Here is a 22,637-nt window from a genome sequence, read left to right on the forward strand (position 1 = left end):
TTTACAGTAGAGTCTCACTAATCCAAGCCTTGCTTATCCAAGCCTCTGGATAATCCAAGCCATTTTTGTAGTCAATGTTTTCAATATATCGTGATATTTTGGTGCTAAATTAGTAAATACAGTAATTACAACATAACATTACCGCATACTGAACTACTTTTTCTGTCAAATTTGTTGTAAAACATGATGTTTTGGTGCTTAACTTGTAAAATCATAACCTAATTTGATGTTTAATAGGCTTTTCCTTAATCCCTCCTTATTATCCAAGATATTCGCTTATCCAAGCTTCTACTGGCCCGTTTAGCTTGCATAAGTGAGACTCTACTGTACATCCATTACTATCTAATTTTAGGTTCCCCAACAGAAATGATCTTCTGACAGTCCTCTTGCAAGGACAAGAAAGATCCACTATAATCAGAGGCAGCCTTTTTATCCTGAAAGCTATCAAGAAAGGATCACATTTCCTGTAAGAAGAATCAGGAAAATAAGATTTTGACGGCAAACAGAAGGTCAGCTGCTGTCCTCCCATCCTTTTTGCCTTGTTTTTATTTATGTTGCACTTTGAAATGGTCATATGACTGGTCAAACAAATACATTATTATTATTATTATTATTATTATTATTATTATTATTATTATTATTATTATTATTCAGGACAGGGGAATATGCCCCTTTGGAATGTAATGGGGTCTCCTTCTCTAAGGAGAGGTTGGATGGCCATCTGTGTGGAGAGCTTTGCTTGTGTCTTTCTGCATTGCAGAAAGTGAGTTGGATTGGGATCTCTTCCAACTCTAGGATTCTGTAATTCTATGGGGACAAACAGGACTGTTAAAGTGGCTCTGCTTGCAGAGACATGCCAGAAGGTCACCACTATTGCTGTTGTTGCATCAGCTCCGTCCAGATGACACACACACACACACACACACACACACACACATCTAATCAAAGGCTTTGGGAGCCCGAAACCCTCTGCGGCAGCCCCTCTTTCATTGCCGCCACCGTCGTCGTCTCCGAATGAAAGGTGACCTTTGGCCCGAAGTTGATGAAACATGTTTATGCCTCTCCAGGCTTGTCCCTCGCCCGGCCCTCCAGATAAAAGGTGAGAGGTTAATAAATGGTGGAAAAATAGATACCAAAGCTTTGAGGTCACACCTGGGTTTTTTTCCCTCCCCTCCTTTCTTTCTTTTTTTGGGCCTTCCTTGCTTGAAAGAGCTGGGCGAACATTCCTGAAAGATGGGGTGGAGAAGCCCCGAAGGCAGGCAAGCGGAGGCCACGGAGTCCAGATGCCTTTGACGGAGGGCAGCTCCCAGGGACAGACAGGAATCAGAGCCAGGAAGGATGACATCACCCATCATCATAGAATTCTAGAACTGGAAGGGACCCACTAAGGTCATCTAGTCCGACCCCATTTGGACATGCAAGAAAGTACTATTCTGAAGATGTCCAAGAATTCTAGAACTTGAAGGAACCCACTAAGGTCATCTAGTCCAACCCCAATAGGACCTGCGGGAAAGTACTATTCTGAAGATGTCCAAGAATTCTAGAACTGGAAGGGACCCACTAAGGTCATCTAGTCCGACCCCATTTGGACATGCAAGAAAGTACTATTCTGAAGATGTCCAAGAATTCTAGAACTTGAAGGGACCCACTAAGGTCATCTAGTCCAACCCCAATAGGACCTGCGGGAAAGTACTATTCTGAAGATGTCCAAGAATTCTAGAACTTGATGGGACCCACTAAGGTCATCTAGTCCAACCCCAATAGGACCTGCGGGAAAGTACTATTCTGAAGATGTCCAAGAATTCTAGAACTGGAAGGGACCCACTAAGGTCATCTAGTCCGACCCCATTTGGACATGCAAGAAAGTACTATTCTGAAGATGTCCAAGAATTCTAGAACTTGAAGGGACCCACTAAGGTCATCTAGTCCAACCCCAATAGGACCTGCGGGAAAGTACTATTCTGAAGATGTCCAAGAATTCTAGAACTTGATGGGACCCACTAAGGTCATCTAGTCCAACCCCAATAGGACATGCGGGAAAATTCAACTCTGAAAATGACCAAAAAAGGAGAGTCCACCAGTCTTTGAGGTGGAGTTCCACTGTCAATCAGCTTTCTCGGTAATTTTCAGAATGATAGAATACAATCATATAATTCTCGACCTGGAAGGGACCTCCATGGCCATCAGGTCCAACTCATTTAACGATGCAGGACAATACAACAGGACGAAGCCCATACGCTTTTGGATTGAAGACTCCATCACCCTTTGAGGCATCGTATTCCCCAATAAAGAGGTCCCTTCTAATGTTTGGAATCATAAAATACAGTCATGGAATTCTAGAGCTGGAAGGGACCCTTAAGGTCATCTAGACCAATTCCATTCAATGCCCATTCAACCTCAGAAGACCTCCAAAGAAGGAGTGTCCACCACCCTCTGATGCAAAATATCCCTCCGTGGATCAGCTTTCTCAATGAAGGGGTTCCTTCTCATGTTCATGGAATTCTAGAGCTGTAAGGGATCCCAAAGGCCATCTACTCCAACCCCATTTGATGCCCAGCCAAATTCTGTTTGCAGCCCTCCAAAGAAGGAGAGTCTACTACTCTTACATTGTCTTGGAGTGCATCTACATTTTGGAAATAGTGCAGTTTGACACCACTTCAACTACTGTAGTTCAGTGCCGTGGGCATCGGAAAGTTGTCGATTTCCAAGGTCTTTAGGCCTCACTGAGAAAGAGTGCTGGTGCTACACCAAACTACAAGTCCCATTATTCCATAGCATTGAGTACTGATAGTTAAAGTAGTGTCAGACTGCATTAATTCTATACTGTAGATGCACCCATGGGCAGTGAAGGATAAAGACCTTGCAAAGCTACAATTCCCAGGATTCCATGGCATGAACCCATGGAAGGCAAAGCAATATCAAGCTGGATTAATTCAACAGTGAAGATGGGCACATATGCACCCATACACATATATATTTCTATTGTATTCAATTTGTTGTTGATCCACTCCTTTGGGCTTCATGCAAATCTACCATTTGCCAAAATGTACGATTCTTTTCCATTTCTGGCCAAATAGCTTAACCAAGGTCTACCCAAGGGCCACTTGTAGTCTCTTGGTCTCCAGAATTATGTAAAATGATAGCAGAACGTTTTGCACCATACTTGTGAAGTGCCATCTTACCTAAAGATTGGACAATGCCTGAAACCATCCTTCTAATGAAGAAAGGCAACACCAAAAAGCTTAGCAACTATCGTCCTATTACAATCCTCTCTCAACTATATAAACTGTACACAAGGATCCTGCTACAAAGAATGACTCAAGATGTGGAAATCAACCGAAGGCTTCAGACGTGGACACTCCACCCTCGATCATATCCACGCAGTCAAACAGCTACTGGAAAAAAGCAGAGAATATTGAGTTCCTGTTTGCCTTGCTTTTGTTGATTACCAAAAGGCCTTCGACTCCGTTGAGATCAATGCTATCCTTAATGCTCGGCACCAAACCGGTGTAAATCCAGGATATGTATGTGAATACCAAAAAAAGCACCAATACAGGGTGCACACAACGGATATTAAACTGTTGTCAGAAGTGTGCCATATCAGAATAAACAAAGGAGTAGGCTTGTGCACGGATTCGGGTTGGTTGGTTCCCTTTGGCCAATCTGGCTTGTTCAGCTTGTTTGGACGGCTATAAAGGCAAAGGCTCAGCCACCCATGTTTTTTTCACCCAAAATTTCCCACATGCCTGCCGGGCACAGCTTCTATTTGGCAGTATGTGGTGCATGCTTCCTTAACCCCATTCCTCAAACAGAGACCCCCTTGAAAGAAAGGAAGGAAAAGGTCTCAGGAACTGACTCTTTTTGGATCTTTTGGCTGCCTAGCCAAAAACAGATATTTCCAATAGCCAATTTTTGGGTGTGTATGGGTGCATATGTGCAAAACTGTACATCTACACTGTTGAATAAATGCAGCTTGACATTACTTTGCCTGCCATGGGTTCATGCCATGGAATCCTGGGAACTGTAGCTTTGCAAGGTCTTTATGGATCTGGGTGAAATTTGGATGCCAAAAATGGATCGCCCTCCAGCCGAATTGCGCAAGCCTCCAAAAGAGTGCATCAAGGAGACACAATATTGCCAAACTGTTTTTGGTGACTTTAGAAAACCTCTTCCAAAAAAAATCAAATTTAATGGCAAAATTTCAATTGACAAGGAACAACTTTCTAATATCCTCTTCACGGGCGATGGCACCCTTTTTGCCAAAAATCCGGATCTACAACATGATCTCCAACAACTAGCTCGACTTTCAAAATTGGTAGTACAGTAGAGTCTCACTTATCCAAGCCTCACTTATCCAAGCCTCTGGATAATCCAAGCCATTTTTGTAGTCAATGTTTTCAATATATTGTGATATTTTGGTGCTAAATTCGTAAATACAGTAATTACAACATAGCATTACTGCGTATTGAGCTACTTTTTCTGTCAAATTTGTTGTATAACATGAAGTTTTGGTGCTTAATTTTTAAAATCATAACCTAATTTGATGTTTAATAGGCTTTTCCTTAATCCCTCCTTATTATCCAAGATATTCGCTTATCCAAGCTTCTGCCGGCCCATTTAGCTTGGATAAGTGAGACTCTACTGTACTGGAAATAAACTTGAAGAAAATGAAATAGGTAAAAAATGAGCCATGTTTCCAGGGTTTCCAGCCATGTTATAAATGGAGATGAAATTGAGGAAGTGACTGAATATGTATATCTTGGTCAATAAGTACAGTTGAATAAACTGGCAAATGGAGAATGGGCAAGAAGATACAAGGCTGCTTGGATAGCTTCTAATCAAAGCCAGACAGTGCTCACAGATGATAAGCTGCCAATCAAGGCCAGAGCAGATATCTTCAACACTACAGTTCTACTGGCAATGTTAAATGCATCTGAAACATGGGCAACAAGACAGTGAGAGGAGGAAAAACCAGCAGTAACTCAAGCAATGGAAAGAAAGAAGGATTTGTGGTGTGACCTATGAGAGAAAGTCAGCAATAAAGAGCTGCGTCAAAGTATCGGGGTATGTGATGTGGTCAAGGAAGTCTATGAGGCAAAAAAGAAGGAAAATGATCAGGGCATAGCGCGTGAAAAAAAGACAACCGATGGACACAGCGACTCGCAAACTGGATACCAAGATACACACACATATAGCAAGAGAAAAACTTTGGAAGTGAAAAATGCAAGAGGGACGGAAAGGTAAGATGAAGCCCAAGGATACAGACAGTGGTTTTCTAGTGACCTGTGAAATGTCCTGGGTTCAAAACACGACGAGTGTCATCTGTTTTCCTTTTGCAGGGGATTGAAATGCTGTGTAGCTTTGGATACCTTTTAAAATCAGTTTAAGAATTGTAACTGTTAATTTTTAATTAATACCATTGATATTTAATTCTGTTTGTATATTTTTGGACTTTTAAATTGCATTGAAATGCCTTTAAGCCTCGATGTAAGCTCCTCCGGTTCTCTTCGGGCAAGATGGGACCGGGTACAAATAAAATGTAATGTAATTTATTATTATTTAATGTGCCTCCTTTGTAGAGAGAGAAAGTGGGGTATAGTTAAACGTCCTCACCATCATCATCATGTTTTAAGTTGAGAGAGTGTGACTTGTGCAGGATCACCCAATGGGAGTGCATCTACACTAGAGAATGAATGTAGTTTGGCATCACTTTAACTGCTGTGGTGCCATGATATGAAGTTCTGGGATTTTTAGTTCTGCAAGGTCCTTAGCCTTCTTTTCCAAAGACTGTGGATTCATTCCCAAAGTATAGTTCCCAGGATTGTATAGCATGGAGCTGTGGCAGTGCAAGTGGTTTCCATAGCAGAACAAGGATTCAGTGCTCAGACCATTACTCAGCTCTTGTGATGATCCTTCTTGGCCATGATTCAAAGCCGGCCTAGTTTGGCCTCCATCACTTATTTCTCCAGCCGTATTTTCCCATTCTGCGTGTGTTTTTCACAAATGCTGTCTCTTAACAACCACTTTGAACCCAATTGTTTCTTCCAACGATCCCGTTTTGTCCTCCTCGCCTCCTGCGCGTCCTTTTGTGCGCCTTTTGGAAATCCATTCCGGATTGCTGAGTTTTGTTTCTTTTCAGCGGGCTTTAAATTCTCGCAAGGGAGCTTCCTGGGAGGAATTGGTGTCTATAGCACTTTCGATTAGCACTAATTTTTCCTTCATGCGCCCTGACTTTTATGGCCGGAGCATCGATCTCCCGTCTGGCCGTTTGTCACAGTCAACGGAGCATCCGTTAACGACAGAAACCGCAGGACACCGAAAGCAGAGATAACTGGGATGGAAACGCAGAGCTATTGGGCTTGAAAGCAGTCCATGTGAAAGGGATTTTGGAGACCTAGTGGACCATAATTTAAACATGAGCCAAGAGTGTGATGCAGCAGCTCAAAAGGCCAGTGTGATTCTAGGCTGCAACGACAGAAACTGCAGGACACCGAATGCTTACTGGGGCACAGATAACTGGGATGGAATTGCAGAGCTATTGGGCTTGAAAGCAGTCCATGTGAAAGGGATTTTGGAGACCTAGTGGACCACAATTTAAACATGAGCCAAGAGTGTGATGCAGCAGCTCAAAAGGCCAGTGTGATTCTAGGCTGCAACGACAGAAACTGCAGGACACCGAATGCTTACTGGGGCACAGATAACTGGGATGGAATTGCAGAGCTATTGGGCTTGAAAGCAGTCCATGTGAAAGGGATTTTGGAGACCTAGTGGACCACAATTTAAACATGAGCCAAGGGTGTGATGCAGCAGCTCAAAAGGCCAGTGTGATTCTAGGCTGCATCAAGAGGAGGATCGTGTCCAGATCAAGCCATAGCTGCACTCTATTCTGCTTCAAACTAGAGCTAACTTTGGGTCTCTTGGTGACCTCTTTTGCTCTTCAAAGTAGCCTGAATGGGTTACACTTAATGGATCATCAATAGACTCTCTGAAAGGTCAAAATGCGGGCTTCCTCCTTGCTGACCTCACAACAAGGGACGGGGTCCTGACCTCTGGCCCTGGAGTCTAGGGCCATCCTTGGGGATTTTAACCTTAGTCTCCTAGGATGCATCTAGACAAGGCATGGGCCATATTCAGTCCTCCCTCCAGGTGTTTTGGACTTCAACTCCCACAATTCCTAACAGCCGGTAGGCTGTTAGGAATTGCGGGAGTTGAAGTCCAAAACACCTGGAAGGCTAAAGTTTGACCATGCCTGATCTAGACTTTATCCAGAAGGATCTCCCCCCTCTTTCTGCAAATATTCTGTTAGATAGATAATGTACTGTTAGACAGGTATGCATTGTCGGTGACCCTATTGTGTAATACTGGTGGGAAATACTGTTCTAATGGACATGTGTGTTGCACCACAGCACTGGTTCACCTTGCTCTTAACACACACTCCACCACAGCAGACTTGGTTTTTACAGTTTATTGATAAAAGATAGCAAAGTCTTAATAAAAGACAGTAAAGAAAGCAGTAATCCAGTTGCAAAGGCAATCTGCAGAATATAGTTCAAGGTCTCTGTAGAATATAGCTCAAAGTCTCTAATATAGCAAATCAGTCCTGAAAAACAAGGCATCGTGAACTCCAAAATACAATCCAACAGACAGTATCTAGGGAGGAATAAAAGCAAGAATCCCTTTCCATGAGCAGAGACAAGGCAGGAATTAAGCTGCCAAAATCAACGTTGCTTCATCTGAAATCTTTGCCTGTTTCTCCCTATTTAACCATGCTTACAGGCTAAGAAAGCATTCCTGTGACCTTGAGTTCCCACACATTTCCCAGCTATTCTCAGAGAATGCCTGGGACGATGAACTCTTAACATTAACCTTGTCTCTCTATCTAAGGAAGACTCCTCTGACTCGCTGCCAAAGCCACCTGGGCTTTGTTGATGTTCTATATCCTGTGAAAGTTCACCCTTATCACTGACTTCAGCTTCCCTGCTAGCCTGTGGCCTTTCTGACAATTTAGAGCCTTCAACATTTCCTTGGTCAACCTGCATAAACCCAAATCCTCCTTCATCATCAGACTGAACCACAACAATGTGGTCACACACCTGCTGAAGGGTTAAATGGAGGATGATGTAGAACTGAAGGGACATGCTGAAGAAGCTGAGTCATGACCATGTGACAGTCATGACGAGAGTTACATCATTCACTTTTGTTCCTGTCTAATGACAAGAAGGAATAGGAATGAAAGAGGGCAACAGGTGTGCGTTCTCTCTCTTGCCACCTGTTGCTCCTTAGCACTGGACCCAGCACCACACCAGAGCCCAGTGAGCCAGCAAAAGACTGTTTATTAAAAAGGGCAAATCCAAAAGAGACAGTCAGGGCATAAAATGCAATACACAAAAGAAGCCAGAGTTCAGTAGCAGTAATCCAAAAATGCCAGGTTAAATACCAAAACCAGGGAATCCAAAATCATAGAATTAATCCAAAGGCATATCCATGAACATGAAAACAGGAACCTCTCCAAGGTAAATTCTCCAAAGGCATATAGGCATAAACAGGAACATGAAACAGGAATCTTGACAATACAGGAACCATGAGCTTGGAATCAGGAACAGGAATCATGAACAAGAATCAGGAACAGGAGACCAATCAACATTGCAACATTGTCTCCTCTGAAAGGCCTGAAACCCAAACCACTTAATTTTAACCTGCCAAGGCACCCATGACATCATGCCTAGCACATCTGGACTTCAAGGTCTTATCACAAATCCTCTGAGATTATCTAGTTTGCCTGCTTTTCATGCCCTGAGTTCTCAGGTCTAATCTGCACTCCCTTGAAAACTCCTTGGCCTTACCGAAATCCAGATACGCTCCATCCACGGCGTTCCCTGCATCTCCCCAGCTTGTAACTCTATCATAAAAAGAGAACCTCTGCAATGTATTAGTATATCTTTTGGAGCTTTCAAGGCTACCATGTTCTAAGGCAGCCATGGGCAAACTTGGGCCCTCTCTCCAGGTGTCTTGGACTTCAACTCCCCCAATTCCTAACACCCCCAGGCCCCTTCCTTTTCCCCCTCAGCCCAAGTTTGCCCATGCCTGTTCTAAGATGTTCTTCTTGCTACTATTATTGCCCCGCTTTCTCTCTTGATCAACCCCCAGACTGGCTCCCAACATTATGACATAATAATATTAAAATAGCATTAAGCCTACTGCTATTAGAACAAGTCTATGTGAGATGCAAAGCTTTTGGAGAAGGATGCGGCTGGATGCTAGAAAGGTAAAGCCATTCATTAATATGATCGAACGGAATTCTCCTTCCACTTCCCGGATTCCTTCTCTCCTCATTTTTCAGCCGATGGGAATGAAATGGCCATGCAAAAAGAAAAAGCAATAAAAGCAACACCAAACCGGGAAGTTAATCGGTATCCAGGTGGCTTAATAAATATAGTGCTGAAAAGCAGAATTCCAGCCTTCTCGCCCTTTCTCCCTCCTTTGCTCCCTCCTTTGCTCCAGCTCAGTCCAGTTGCTTCTGGTTCGCTCTGGATGGAGATGGAGTGAGAAATTTATTCTAACTTCATTATGGATCCTGATTTCCGCAGGGCATGGGAAGATTGCCACCGTTCCAACCGTATTGTGGCTCCTGTGCCTTTAAGACAGTGGTTCTCAACCTTCCTAATGCCGGGCCCCTTATGTTGTGCTGACCCTCAACCATAAAATTATTTTCGTTGCTACTTCATCACTGTCATTTTGCTACTGTTATGAATCGTAATGTAAATATCTGATATCCAGGATGTGTTTTCATTCACTTGGACCAAATTTGACACAAATACCAAATACGCCCACATTTGGATACTGGTGGGATTGATTTTGTCATTTGGGATTTGTAGTTGCTGGGATTTATAGTTCACCTACAACCAAAGAGCATTCTGAACTCCACCAAAATAAAACTGAGCCAAACTTGGCACAGCAAACTCCCATGATCAACGGAAAATATTGGAAAGGTTTGGTGGGCATTGACCTTGACCTTTGGAGTTGTAGTTCAGACATTGGTGGAGTTTGGAGAAAATAGATCTTGACATTTGGGAGTTGTAGTTGTTGGGATTTATAGTTCACCTGCAATCAAAGAGCCCTCCCCAGGGGTCCCGACCCACAGGTTGAGAACCACAGCTTTAAGAGAACATGATCTGGTGCCAGATTCCCCCCATTGTCCTTGGAAGGTGCAGGACTTCTCTGGGTTTTTTTTAAAGCAGAGTGGCCATCTGTTCGGAGTGCTTTGATTCTGCCTTCTTGTCTTTGTGTCTAATCTGTGGATAGCTGAATCTGTGGATGCCGAATCCATTCCTTATAGAAGCCCAACTGTATCTCCTGTCTGCCTTTTCCTTTGGCTTTTCCTTTATATCAGGTTGTTAGTGTAAAAAGGCGTTTCTTTATGAAAATGAAACAATATTTCAACACTCCTAACATTTGATGAAGTAGATTTAATCCTACAAAAGTTATGACACTTTTGATTAGTCTCAAAGATGCGGCAAGAACGCTTCGCATATTGATCTAGACCAGAGCTTTCCAAACCTTTCGTTTTGGTGGCACACTTTCTAGACCTGCATCGTTTCGCAACACAGTGATTCAGTTTTACTACCAAACCAGCCCTTTGTAAGAGATACGGACACACTTATACATTGCACTAATGAAATGCATGGACACACAAGATATCTCACGAGAATCTTTCATGTACATGTCCAAAAATATATGATTTGTAAGATAATATCATGGGTTTCCAATATTTTTGTTGTTTCTCATTATATTCATGCAACCCACCTACACACCGCAGTTGAGTGTTGCAACAAATAATTCGGAAAGCTCTAATCTAGACGAATACAAGGCTATGGCTTTGCATTAAAATTAATTGAGAATGGAAAAGAGTGCGGTAAAACCTTCTTATTTGGAAGTCTTTTGCATTTTTTAAGTGTGATTCAGTTGGGTCTTCCTGCATTGTCCAGTCAGTCTGGACTAGATGACCTTAGGGGTCCCCTTCCAACTCTGGGATTCTATGGTGAGGAGGAATGTTGTGATGGCAAGAGCTATTTATCTCATAACCTCCTTGCTGTTTGCTCACCTTGTTCTTGGAAAGAGAGAGAGAGAGAGAGAGAGTTCTCCGACTAAGGACTTGTGCATATTATGGCTTTCCTGAGTCAGGAAGCCGCTGGCCGGGCCGCCTGCCAGTTCAGTAGATGCCTGGACTCCGGCCACGGGTTGATAGTGTCACCATCCACTGGGAGGAAGCCAAGAGCTTCCAAACACAGGAATTTGCTTCTCCTGCAAACCTAGGCAGCATCATTTGGCAAGTGTAGACTTCACATAATGCAGTCCAACTGCACTGGACTTCAACTCCCACAATTCCTAACAGCAGCTAATCCTTTCTATGTATACACTGCCCTCTTGTGGTTCCATCTGAGCTCTGCATCCTTATATACCTAGAGGGCAGGGATCCTTTTTATCTATACACTGCCCTCTTGTGGTTCTATCTGAGTGCTGCATACATACATATCTAAAGAACAATAATCCTTTCTATCTATATACTGCCCTCTTGTGTTGCATCTCAGTATTGCATCCATGCATACCTAGAGGGCAGTATCTGATCCTTTTTGTCTATATACTTTCCCTTTGTGATTCCTTCTGAGCACTGCATCCATACATAGTAGCTAATCCTTTCTGTCTATATACTGCCATCTTGTGTTACATCTCATAATTGTATACATAAATACCTATGGACAAGCAGCTAATCCTTTCTATCTATACACTGCCCTCTTATGGTTCCATCTGAGCACTGCAGCCATACATAGTAGCTAATCCTTTCTATCTATATACTGCCATCTTGTGTTACATCTCATCATTGTATAAATAAATACCTATGGACCAGCAGCTAATCCTTTCTATCTATACACTACCCTCTTATGGTTCCATCTGAGCACTGCATACATACATAGTAATTAATCCTTTCTATCTATATACTGCCATCTTGTGTTACATCTCATCATTGTGTACATAAATACCTATGGACCTGTAGCTAATCCTTTCTATCTATACACTGCCCTCTTATGGTTCCATCTGAGCACTGCAGCCATACATAGTAGCTATCTATATACTGCCGTCTTGTGTTACATCTCATCATTGTATACATACATACCTATGGACCAGTAGCTAATCCTTTCTATCTATACACTGACCTCTTATGGTTCCATCTGAGCACTGCATACATACATATCTAGAGGGCAGTAGCTAATCCCTTCTATCTATATACTACCATCTTGTGTTATATCTTGGTATTGCATAGATATATACCTATGGGCCAGTAGCTAATCCTTTCTATCTATATGCTACCCTCTTGTGGTTCAGTCTGAACACTGCATACATACATACCTAGAGGGCAGCAATCCTTTCTATCTATATACTGCCCTCTTGTGGTTCCACTCGAGCATTGCATCCATACATTATTATAGACCAATAGCTAATCCTTTCTATGTATATACTGCCTTCTGGTGGTTCCATCTTGGTATTGCAATCATACTTAGATTGCAGTAACTAATCCTTTCTATCCAGTGTTTTCCATTGGTCATGTTGGGTCTGTGGGCCAAACATGGTCCTGATCCGTCACTGGTGGGGTTAACAGTGCTCTTTGTATATGGGTGAATTATAACTCCCATCATACTCTGTCATTATCTTCCAAATCTGTGCGCCAAGGAAGGTCTGTGCGCCAAGGTCCATTGTTGGTGCACGGATCCATTGGTCGAGATCCATTGCTGGTGGGAGTCACAGGGCTCTCTGGATGTAGGAGCCATCACCATACAAACATAGGTAGATAGACACATACATAGAAACATGCATACATATTTTGACTTTTAGATAGATACATACGAGGGTTATCCAGAAAGTAGATTACGTTTTGGAATTAAAAATGAACAAAGTATAGGAGAAAACATTTACCATATGCAGTTGAAAGCCAGATCCAAATACCACTTCTCAACATAATAATAATAATAATAATAATAATAATAATAATAATAATAATAATATCTGCGCGCATCATCTGAAAATACATCACTCAGTCCTAGACACTTGGGAAGTGTTCGACTTTTGATTTTGTGATATGAAATCCAGCATGTCTATCTTGTTTGCTGTGTCATACAATAAAATAAAAATAATAAAACTTTATTTATACCCTGCCACCATTTCCCCGCAGGGACTTGGGGCGGCTTACATGGGGCAGAGGCCCAAACAATATAGGACAAAATATAGGCAACATAATACAAATCACACTATAAAAAGATAAAACAGTAATACAAGATATCAATTAAAACAAAAAATACAGGATAAAAAATTGCATTTAAAACACATAAATGGTAAAATCGTAATAAATGCAGGATAGATTATTAAAAACCCTCTGGGGCTGATTAATTAATGACTGTATCTCCAAAGGCCATAGTCGCCATTCAAATCTAGGCACTTATCATAGCGATGAATGAGCTTGGCAACTTCTTCCCCACAAAGCTCTGCCGCTTGCATCCTCAACGCAGCATTTTGGTGACAAAGGGGTGACCGGCTGGTTGAGGATGCAAGCGGCAGAGTTTGGTGGGGAAGGAGTTGCCAAGCTCATTCATGGCAAAGATGCGCAGCTGCGGGAAGGGGTGACCGGCTGGTTGAGGACTCAAGCGGCAGAGTTTTGTGGGGAAGGAGTTGCCAAGCTCATTCATCGCTATGATAAGTGCCTAGATTTGAATGGCGACTATGCTGAGAAGTGGTATTTGGGTCTGGCTTTCAACTGCATATGGTAAATGTTTTCTCCTATACTTTGTTCATTTTTAATTCCAAAACGTAATCTACTTTCTGGATAGCCCACGTAGATGGATAGATAGATGTTGGGTGTTGTGCAATGTCTTGATGGGAGTTGTAGTGCAAAAATACCAGGCAGCTGACCCGCTGGACTGTGGAAAGCATGGGCTGTGGAGCAGGGAAATAAAATAACCAGTCGCTCCATTGGCAGCCAAAGAGTTAATGCCCCAGACGACAGAAATTTCACCTGTTTGGCTTCTCCCCAGCTGGAACTGTGCCCATCGCCGTCCAAGGACTTGCCAATCGGTCTCTGAGTTCACAGCATCGGCCATGGATTAATGAGGTGTGCTCCCGCTTTCCCTTGGCAAAGAAAGGTGTTTTGCTGACCGTTTGGAAGGTCGAGGGGCCAGAGAGTGACCGTCTGCATCTCGGAAAGGCAAAGGGCATCACGTTTGGCCAGCGAAAGGGATTTCCCCTTCTCATGTTTGCACGAAATGCCTTGGATGCCAACCTCTGCCTGTTGCAGGCACTCATGGTGCCAAACTGCATTAATTCTATAGTGTAGATCAGGCCTGGGCCAACTTTGGCCCTCCAGGTGTTTTGGACTTCAACTCCCACAATTCCTAACAGCCGGTAGGCTGTTAGGAATTGTGGGAGTTGAAGTCCAAAACACCTGGAGGGCCCAAGTTGGCCCATGCCTGGTGTAGATTTACCTGTAGGAAAATGCAATTTAATTCAGTTCAGTTTAAATAATAATCTACATGAATTTGACCTAGGTGACAATTCACACTCATAGCTCTTAAATCCAATCCACACTGGTTTGGACGTTGTTCCTTCTCCAAGCAAACTGAGCATTGTTGTTGTTGTTGTTTGTTTGTTTATTTATTTCCATCATGTATTCCCCGCCCTTCTCATCCAGGGGGACTCAGGGCAGCTTACAACAGTTGGCAACATTTAATGCCAAGAACATAATAATAAAACAAAAACAGTACATATCATCAATTAAAACTATAAAAATACATCATTAAAATACATAACATTTAAAACATATGTAAATTAGATCCATTTGTCTAAAAACCTCATGCTTCAGCCTTCAATCGGACCATGTTGTTGTTTGTTGTTGTTGTTGCTTGTTTCTCCAACTCCATGCCTACAGCTTTCTCCTTCCACCTTCTGCACCATCCCTGATGTTGTGTACCAACACAATTCTGGGCCCCATCTACTGCTTGTTGTTAATACTATTTGTAGTTGTTGTTGTTGTTGTTGTTGTTGTTGTTGTTGTTGTTGTTATTGTGGTAATCTCTGAGCGGTTAGACTCAATTTAACCTTCTCTGGGGGAGATTCCACCAAAATCAGCAGAGTAGCAAAAGCAAAGCTTTCAAATGCAACAGTTACTTTCACGCGATGAGCAAAGAGAAGCCTTTGTCTATTTAGGATTGCAATGGACTGCAGAGTCTCAATAAAAGTTCAAAAAGTATTTATTCAGGTAAAAAGAACTCCACTGTAGATAGAAAGGCTTGGGAGCTGTCTAGTCTACTCTAGACTGGTTTCTAAGGAAAAATAAGAAAGGAAAAATAACAAACATCTAAATAGTTATATCTTGCCAGGAGAGACAGCAAGATGCTTCTTGTTAGCTAGAAGAACAAAGGAAGAAGAGAGAACCAAAATGGTTCGGACCTCATGGTCCAGTTTATTGGAGCCCTAAAAGACATTCTGACCAATAGGAAGATAGTGTCTCTAAAGATTCACATTTCTACTAACTTCAAAGTAAGGGATGTGACATAAACAGGATAGAGTGAAACAAGTCAAGCCTGTCTAGGTATGCTTTGGAAACAGGGAAAGGATTCCCTCAATCTAACTCTATCATCTATCTAAGTACAGTAGAGTCTCACTTATCCAAGCTAAATGGGCCGGCAGAAGCTTGGATAAGCGAATATCTTGGATAATAAGGAGGGATTAAGGAAAAGCCTATTAAACATCAAATTAGGTTATGATTTTACAAATTAAGCACCAAAACTTCATGTTATACAACAAATTTGACAGAAAAGATAATTCAATACGCGGTAATGTTATGTTGTATTTACTCTATTTATGAATTTAGCACCAAAATATCACGATATATTGAAAACATTGACTACAAAAATGGCTTGGATTATCCAGAGGCTTGGATAAGCGAGGCTTGGATTAGTGAGACTCTACTGTACATCTAGACTTGAGTAGTCCAAGATGATTCCCAATAGTTGTTATTATTATTTGTATCCTGCTTTCTTCTCTGAATTGAGACCCAAAGCATCTCACCACCTTCAAGACAAGACCTACTAGAAAATATAAATGTTGGGATAGAATCAAGCATGCTATTATGAAAACAAGCTGGTCAAAATCCCGTTAGAACAGATTGTAAAAAAGTATTATAAACAATGGAAAGGCCATATAGTTTGTCTTTAGGGCTGATGTTGCTTTATTTGGTTGCAGCTGGATGGTGAGCCTTAGGAGTCCATCCTTGCCCTCCCCTTTTCCCTCCCTCTCCATCAATGTCCCTCGGCTGGAGTCCAGATAATCGGGGCCAGAGGTCAGGAGGGGCCTGCCCCCCACTTGCTAATTGCCCTGATGTCGGCAGAGAGAGAGAGAGAGAGAGAGAGAGAGAGAGAGGAAGGCCAGGGCAGGGAGAGGGTGGAAATCCCTACAGGTGTCACGCAAGGCTCCACAGCCGACACCCAGCGAGAGCGACATCAAATATTTATCTCTTCCACCCGATGCTGCTGCAAAGGGGAAAGGTCGCCCGATGTTGAGGGTGGGGAGGGGGCACAATGGGTCCCTTGGGGGGGGGGGAGCGGAGGGAAGGGAAGGCTTGTCCGCTATCTGCCCATGAGTCACCCATGGCGTTTTTTTGGGGGAGCTCAAAAGCATCAGTTTGCTCTGAGAGTGTCGAAGTGGGAAAGCATAAACCGGGCAAGTTCTCTTTTTCTCCATATCCCTTTGCCTGTTGCCCGTAGCTGCACACATGCAGCAATCTGTGATTTGGATTGGGAACTACTTACTTACTTACTTACTTACTTAGGCGATCCCTCGTAGTTCAAGGATGATGGTCCTCCATTTCTTGGAAGACGCCTGTGCGTGATATTTTTTAATGCGTGGAGGTCGGTGCACGGATGGTCAACACACAGTCTTCATAGAATGAGGTCCCAGCAGTGGTGTGGTTAACACAACGAGAGTGGCTTCTCAGTCTGTTGCAGCCTTCTTCCGCCTTCACAGCCGTTGTAACCTGGACCATGTTATCCTCCGCCTGCTCCGCCGTTGAGGTCTTTGGGTCTTCGGATTGTGCTTGGTCTGGATCCTCCCCTGTGGCCACTCCTGGGAAGGTGTGACTCCTGTGGTTGTGCCCTCAGGTTCATTGGAACCTGTGTCCGCAGGTTCATTGGAATAATAATAATAATAATAATAATAATAATAATAATAATAATAATAATACTTTATTTGTACCCCGCCACCATTTCCCCATGGGGACTCGGGGCAGCTCACAATGTTACAAAAGTAACGGCGCAAATACATAAACAATACACACAGTTTAAAACACAAGAAGATGATAAAACAGAAGTTAAAACAAACGTTTATACAACAGTAATAATATCAATAGTAATAATATCAAACAACCACCAATGCAATTCAGTCAACCTCAAAGGTGTGTGTGTGTGTGTGGGGGGGGGGCTATAGCAGAAATATAAGATAAAATCATTAGATTAAAATACCCCCATGAAAAGGTTTTTTGGGGGTTTGGCTGGCTGACCAGCCAAACCCAAAGGGTGCTTCTGTCCAGTGGCTCATCTTCCTTCTTCCTTCCAGAAAGAAGAAGGGACCAATGGAGGCCATAAAGAGGGTTCTGTCCTGGGTCTTTCAAGGATGTGCTGCCAAAGGCTTTCTTGGCCAGAATCACTGGGTTGTTGTTGAGTTTTCTGGGCTGCATGGCTATGTTCCAGAAGCATTCTCAGGAGAGAATGCTTCCAGAACGCGGAGAGAATGCTCCTGGTATATGGCCATACAGCCCAGAAAACTCACAACTCTTTCAGGGATATTTCATATCTTTATCAATGGCTTAGATTTTTTTTTCGTGTCAGGAGCAACCTGAGTTGCTTCCGGAGTGAGAGAATTGGCCATCTGCAAGGACGTTGCCCAGGGGACGCCCGGATGTTTTGATGTTTTACCATCCATCCTTATGGGAGGCTTCTCTCATGTCCCCGCATGGAGCTGGAGCTGAAAGAAGGAGCTCATCCGCACTCTCCCCGGGTGGGATTCGAACCTGGCAGCTTTCAGGTCAGCAACCCAACCTTCAAGTCACAAGGCTTTTATCCCCTAGGCCATCGGAGGCTCCTAATGGCTTAGATGATGGAATATTTATTTATTTAAGATACTTTTACCCCACCTTTCTCTGCCAAGCGGACTGAAGGAAGCTTACAACAGATAAACCATACAATGCAAAGGTTAAAAACATAATTAAAATCATAATTACATCAACCTCTTAACCATCTCCCCTTTCTGTGTACAGATTATTGACCCATTAAAACTCCTTAAACTCTATTTTTACTTATTTTCTTTATTGTGTCAGAAGTGAATTGAGGATACAGTTACAATTTATAGAGAAACCACAAACAAAGCTAAAAACTTGGCATTATGCTAAATGTCCTTTGGCCAGAAGCTGGCCACTTGGAGTGCCTCACTGTGAGAAGGTCCTCCATTCATTGTGCATGTGGCAGGGCTCAGGCTGCATTGTAGTCGGTGGTCTGTGGTTTGCTCTTCTCTGCACTTGCATATTGTGGGCTCCACTTTGTGACCCCATTTCTTAAGGTTGGCTCTGCATCTCGTGGTGCCAGAGCGCAGCCTGTTCAGTGCCTTCCAAGTCGCCCAGATGGGAGTTTCCCATCTGGTATCAGCCACAGATTGAGGTTGTGGGTTTTAGCCTGCCATTTTTGGACTCTTGATTGCTGAAGTGTTCCTGCGATATCTCTGTGGAACTTAGGAAGCTGTTTCTTGATTTAAAGCGTTGGCATGCTGGCTGATATTTGAATAGAGGATGGGCTGGAGATGTCACTGCCTTGGTCCTCTTATTACTGGCTGCTACTTCCCAACGGATGCCAGGTGGTGCAATGCCAGCTAAACAGTATAATTTCTCCAGCAGTGTTGGGCGTAGACATCCTGTGATAATGTGTCATGACTCATTAAGAGCCACATCCACTGTTTTAACGTGATGAGATGAATCCCACACTGGGCATGCGTATTCAGCAGCAGAGTAGCAAAGCGCAAGGGCAGATGTCTTCACTGTGCCTGGTTGCGATCCCCAGGTTGTGCCAGTCAGCTTTCGTATGATGTTATTTCTAGCGCCCACTTTTTGCTTGATACCCAAGCAGTGCTTCTTGTAAATCAGAGCATGGTCCAGAGTGACTCCCAGGTATTTGGGTGTGCTGCAATGCTCCAGTGGGATTCCTAAGCTCAATAAAACTCAACTTATAGAAGGAACTTTCTTCCCCATGTGGTGGACTTGTGATAAGGCGAAAAAATATTGGAAAGAGATCTATGAGATTATCCAAAAGATTTTAAATATCAAATGCCAATTTAAACCAGAACATTTTCCTTTAGGAATTACTGAATTGAAATTAAAGGAGAATGAGGAACTGCTGTTTAATTATATGACGACAACGGCAAGGATTATTTATGCGAAATTTTGGAGAAAGGAGGAGATACCGGATATAGAGCAGTGGCTAATTAAACTAATGGAAATCAAAAATATGGATAGACTAACATATATACTAATTAAACGCCAAGCCTACCAAAGAAAAGTACAGACTGGACACCCTACCTAGAATATATTAAGGAAGAGAAGAAAACATTAATAGTTTAAAGGCAATTAATAAATTACCTAATCAAACCAATCAAAAGATCTTGGGAAATTATGTTAACATTGAAAAGCAGACTTAAAAATAGAAGATAATCAATAAAGGGGAAGGATCTTCTGTGGTAAAATGGGATGGATAAGGATGGAAGTCAAACAAAGACTATATCTCTCTTTTTCCTCTCTTATCCTATTTTTATATATTTTTCCCCTCATTCCCTTTTCCCTCTCTTCTTCTTCTATATTTACTACTTTCCTATAAAACCCCCAATATTCTCCCACTTTTATTGTAATCTTTGGAAAACTTATAAATAAAGTTATATAAAAAAACAACTCAACCTATAGAATAGAAGGCATGCTGATCACATGTATAAGGTGATCAGAAATTGGAACGGATAGCTAATACTCCAGGATCAGGATCCAAGATGAACTTCAAAGATGAAAGAACTGAGAAATATGTGGTTGGAACAGTTAGGCAATATAAATGATGGGATGGGTGACAACTTGACTAGAACACAGTGCATGAGAAAGGAATTTAGGACTTGTAGTGGATCACAAACTGAACATAAGTCCACAGTGTGATGTTACAGCTGAAAAAAGCCAATATGATTCTAGGCTGCATCAATAGCACCACAGAGTTCAGATCAATGGAAGTCATAGTCCCGCTCTCTTCTGCATTGGTCAGAGAGCACTTGAAATAACCCCATGTCCAGTTCTGGATACCAAAATTCAGGAAGGATATGAACAAGGTGGAAGGGGCCCAGAGGAAGCCAACCAAAATTATCAAAAGTCTGGAAACCATAAATGTCTCAGAGGAGTGGCTGTATCCAGTTCTGGGCACCTCAATTCAAGACGGATTTGGAGAACATGGACAGAATGGGGCTATGACTTGGCTTGATTGAGACTCTATTCTCCTATTGCTTCAACTTAGGATCACATTGGCTTTTTTAGCTGCTGAATCACACTGTTGACTTATTAGGGGTTTGGATCCATTGTTTCTGGAGCAGCAGAAATTTCCAAGTGAGGTCTGATGAAAGCAGTGGGTTTCCATGGCTGATTCAGGATGTGAAACCTGGCCTCCTTAATCATAGCCCAGTGCTTAGACCACCACAACAGGTTGGCTCTTCTTCTGGTAGATGGATTTAATTCCCTTGAGGTCCCCAAGCCCAGGTCCCTATGGCCACAGAAACCTAAAGTTGGAATAGACTCCAAGGGTCATCTAGTCCAAGGACATAATCCAAGCTCTCCTGACAACAAATCAGCCACTCTTTAGAAGGTCCAGAGAAGGTCCAGCCTCTCCCATGTAATGTCTTGATTTGTTCTTTCTCACTTGCAGCTTTATGAACTAGACGGCAATCCCAAGCGCAAGGAATTCCTGGACGATCTGTTTGGTTTTATGCAGAAGAGAGGTGAGTTTGGGGTCTGTAATGGTCCTGTATTCTCAATTGGGGTCATGGAGGGAGTAGGACCCAAGAGTGGCCATATTGCATTACAAATAATGGCGAATTTAGGACTCATGAAACCATCCACCAGTTGGGAGTAATTCCCCTGGAACAGAAAACTTTTTTTCAAGTTTCTGGGGCAGTAAATCCATGCCAAGTTTCTCTCAAGACAATGAAGGAGCTCTCCAAGGTCCTGAAATGGGTTTGGCAACATGAAGGTTTCCTTTAAAGCTGTGTTTCCAAAACTGGTCTCCCAAGGGTTTAGGACTACAACTCCCATCGTCCCTACTCATCTGCCAAGGCTTAAGGGGTTGAAGTCCAAAATACCAGGACTAGAGTTTGGGAATCATGGCTTTACAGTTTGGGCAAAACGGTGGAACAGATTTGCTGCTCCTTCAGATTGGAAGCCAGTCACTGTCATTATATAGTCTCCATTGAGATAAAAGAAAAGTATAAATTAATATTGTTGTCATCACTGTCATCATCATCATCATCATCATCATCATCCTTTTTCGTGTCTTTCTTCCTCTTCCTCCTGAGGCATGAAAGCGGGTCAGAAAATGGAGAGGAAGCAGGTTACCATCGTTGAAAATTCACTCGGGATGTAATTCTGTCTGAATTTTCTTCTCAAAGGATACAATTACAGTTTTAGCCATTTTTTCTCACCGCAGGGCCATCTATTTACAATGTTATTATATTATGATGGTTGTTATTATATTTATTTACATCCCAATTCCTTCTCTTAAATGAGGCACAAAGGGGCTCACGACACTAAAAACAGTACAGTTTGAAAAACCACAACACAAAAAATATGCAATTGTAAAATGAAAAGGCAATTGTAAAAACAAATAAAGTCACTTGAAACTATAAGCATTGTTCAAGCAGAGGTGCAAAAACATACAGATGTGGTGATAAGATCACCTATTCAGTTTCAAAATGCAGGGTTTCAGAGGGAATTGGTTACGTTTCCTTCAGCTGGAGTGTGTTAGGCGACATTAATTCCCACTGTTTCCATAGGTTTACTCTAGTTAGAGGAGCCCCAAGTGGTGCAGCAGGTTAAACCGCTGCTGAACTTGCTGACTGAAAGGTTGGCAGTTTGAATCCATGAGAGGGATAAGCTCCCTCTGTTAGCCCCAGCTTCTGCCAACCTAGCAGTTCGAAAATATGCAAATGTAAGTAGAGCAATAGGTACCGCTCTGGCGGGAAGGTAACGGCGCTCCATGCAGTAATGCCAGTGGCCACATGACTTTGGAGGTGTCTACGGACAATGCTGGCTCTTTGGCTTAGAAATGGAGATGAGCACCAACCCCCAGACTCGGACTCGACTAGACTTAATCTCAGGGGAAAACCTTTACCTTTACCTAGTCTAGGTAGGAGTAAGAACTGAATTCAAATCTTGACTGGTGCCAAGGCCACCCTGCTTAAGGGTCATCCCTCAGCCTTACATTTGGGCCAGTTTAATTATTTAATTGGGTTTGCTCTAATTGGCACAAATAACT

At 42.6% G+C, this 22,637-nt stretch overlaps 1 protein-coding gene across 1 annotated transcript in view; it reads left to right on the forward strand.

Moving 5' to 3' along the window:
* Window positions 1–21,105, forward strand: part of LOC103281725 (AT-rich interactive domain-containing protein 3A) — a gene marked incomplete at its 3' end in the record, with an annotated part of 92,388 nt that extends 71,283 nt beyond the window's left edge. The window contains 1 exon segment of the mRNA XM_062966958.1: window positions 21,033–21,105. Coding sequence (XP_062823028.1) covers window positions 21,033–21,105 — 73 coding nt within the window.
* Window positions 21,106–22,637: the final 1,532 nt, after the last annotated feature.

This window comes from Anolis carolinensis, unplaced genomic scaffold (genome assembly GCF_035594765.1).
Source record: "Anolis carolinensis isolate JA03-04 unplaced genomic scaffold, rAnoCar3.1.pri scaffold_53, whole genome shotgun sequence".
Taxonomy (NCBI): Eukaryota; Metazoa; Chordata; class Lepidosauria; order Squamata; family Dactyloidae; genus Anolis; species Anolis carolinensis.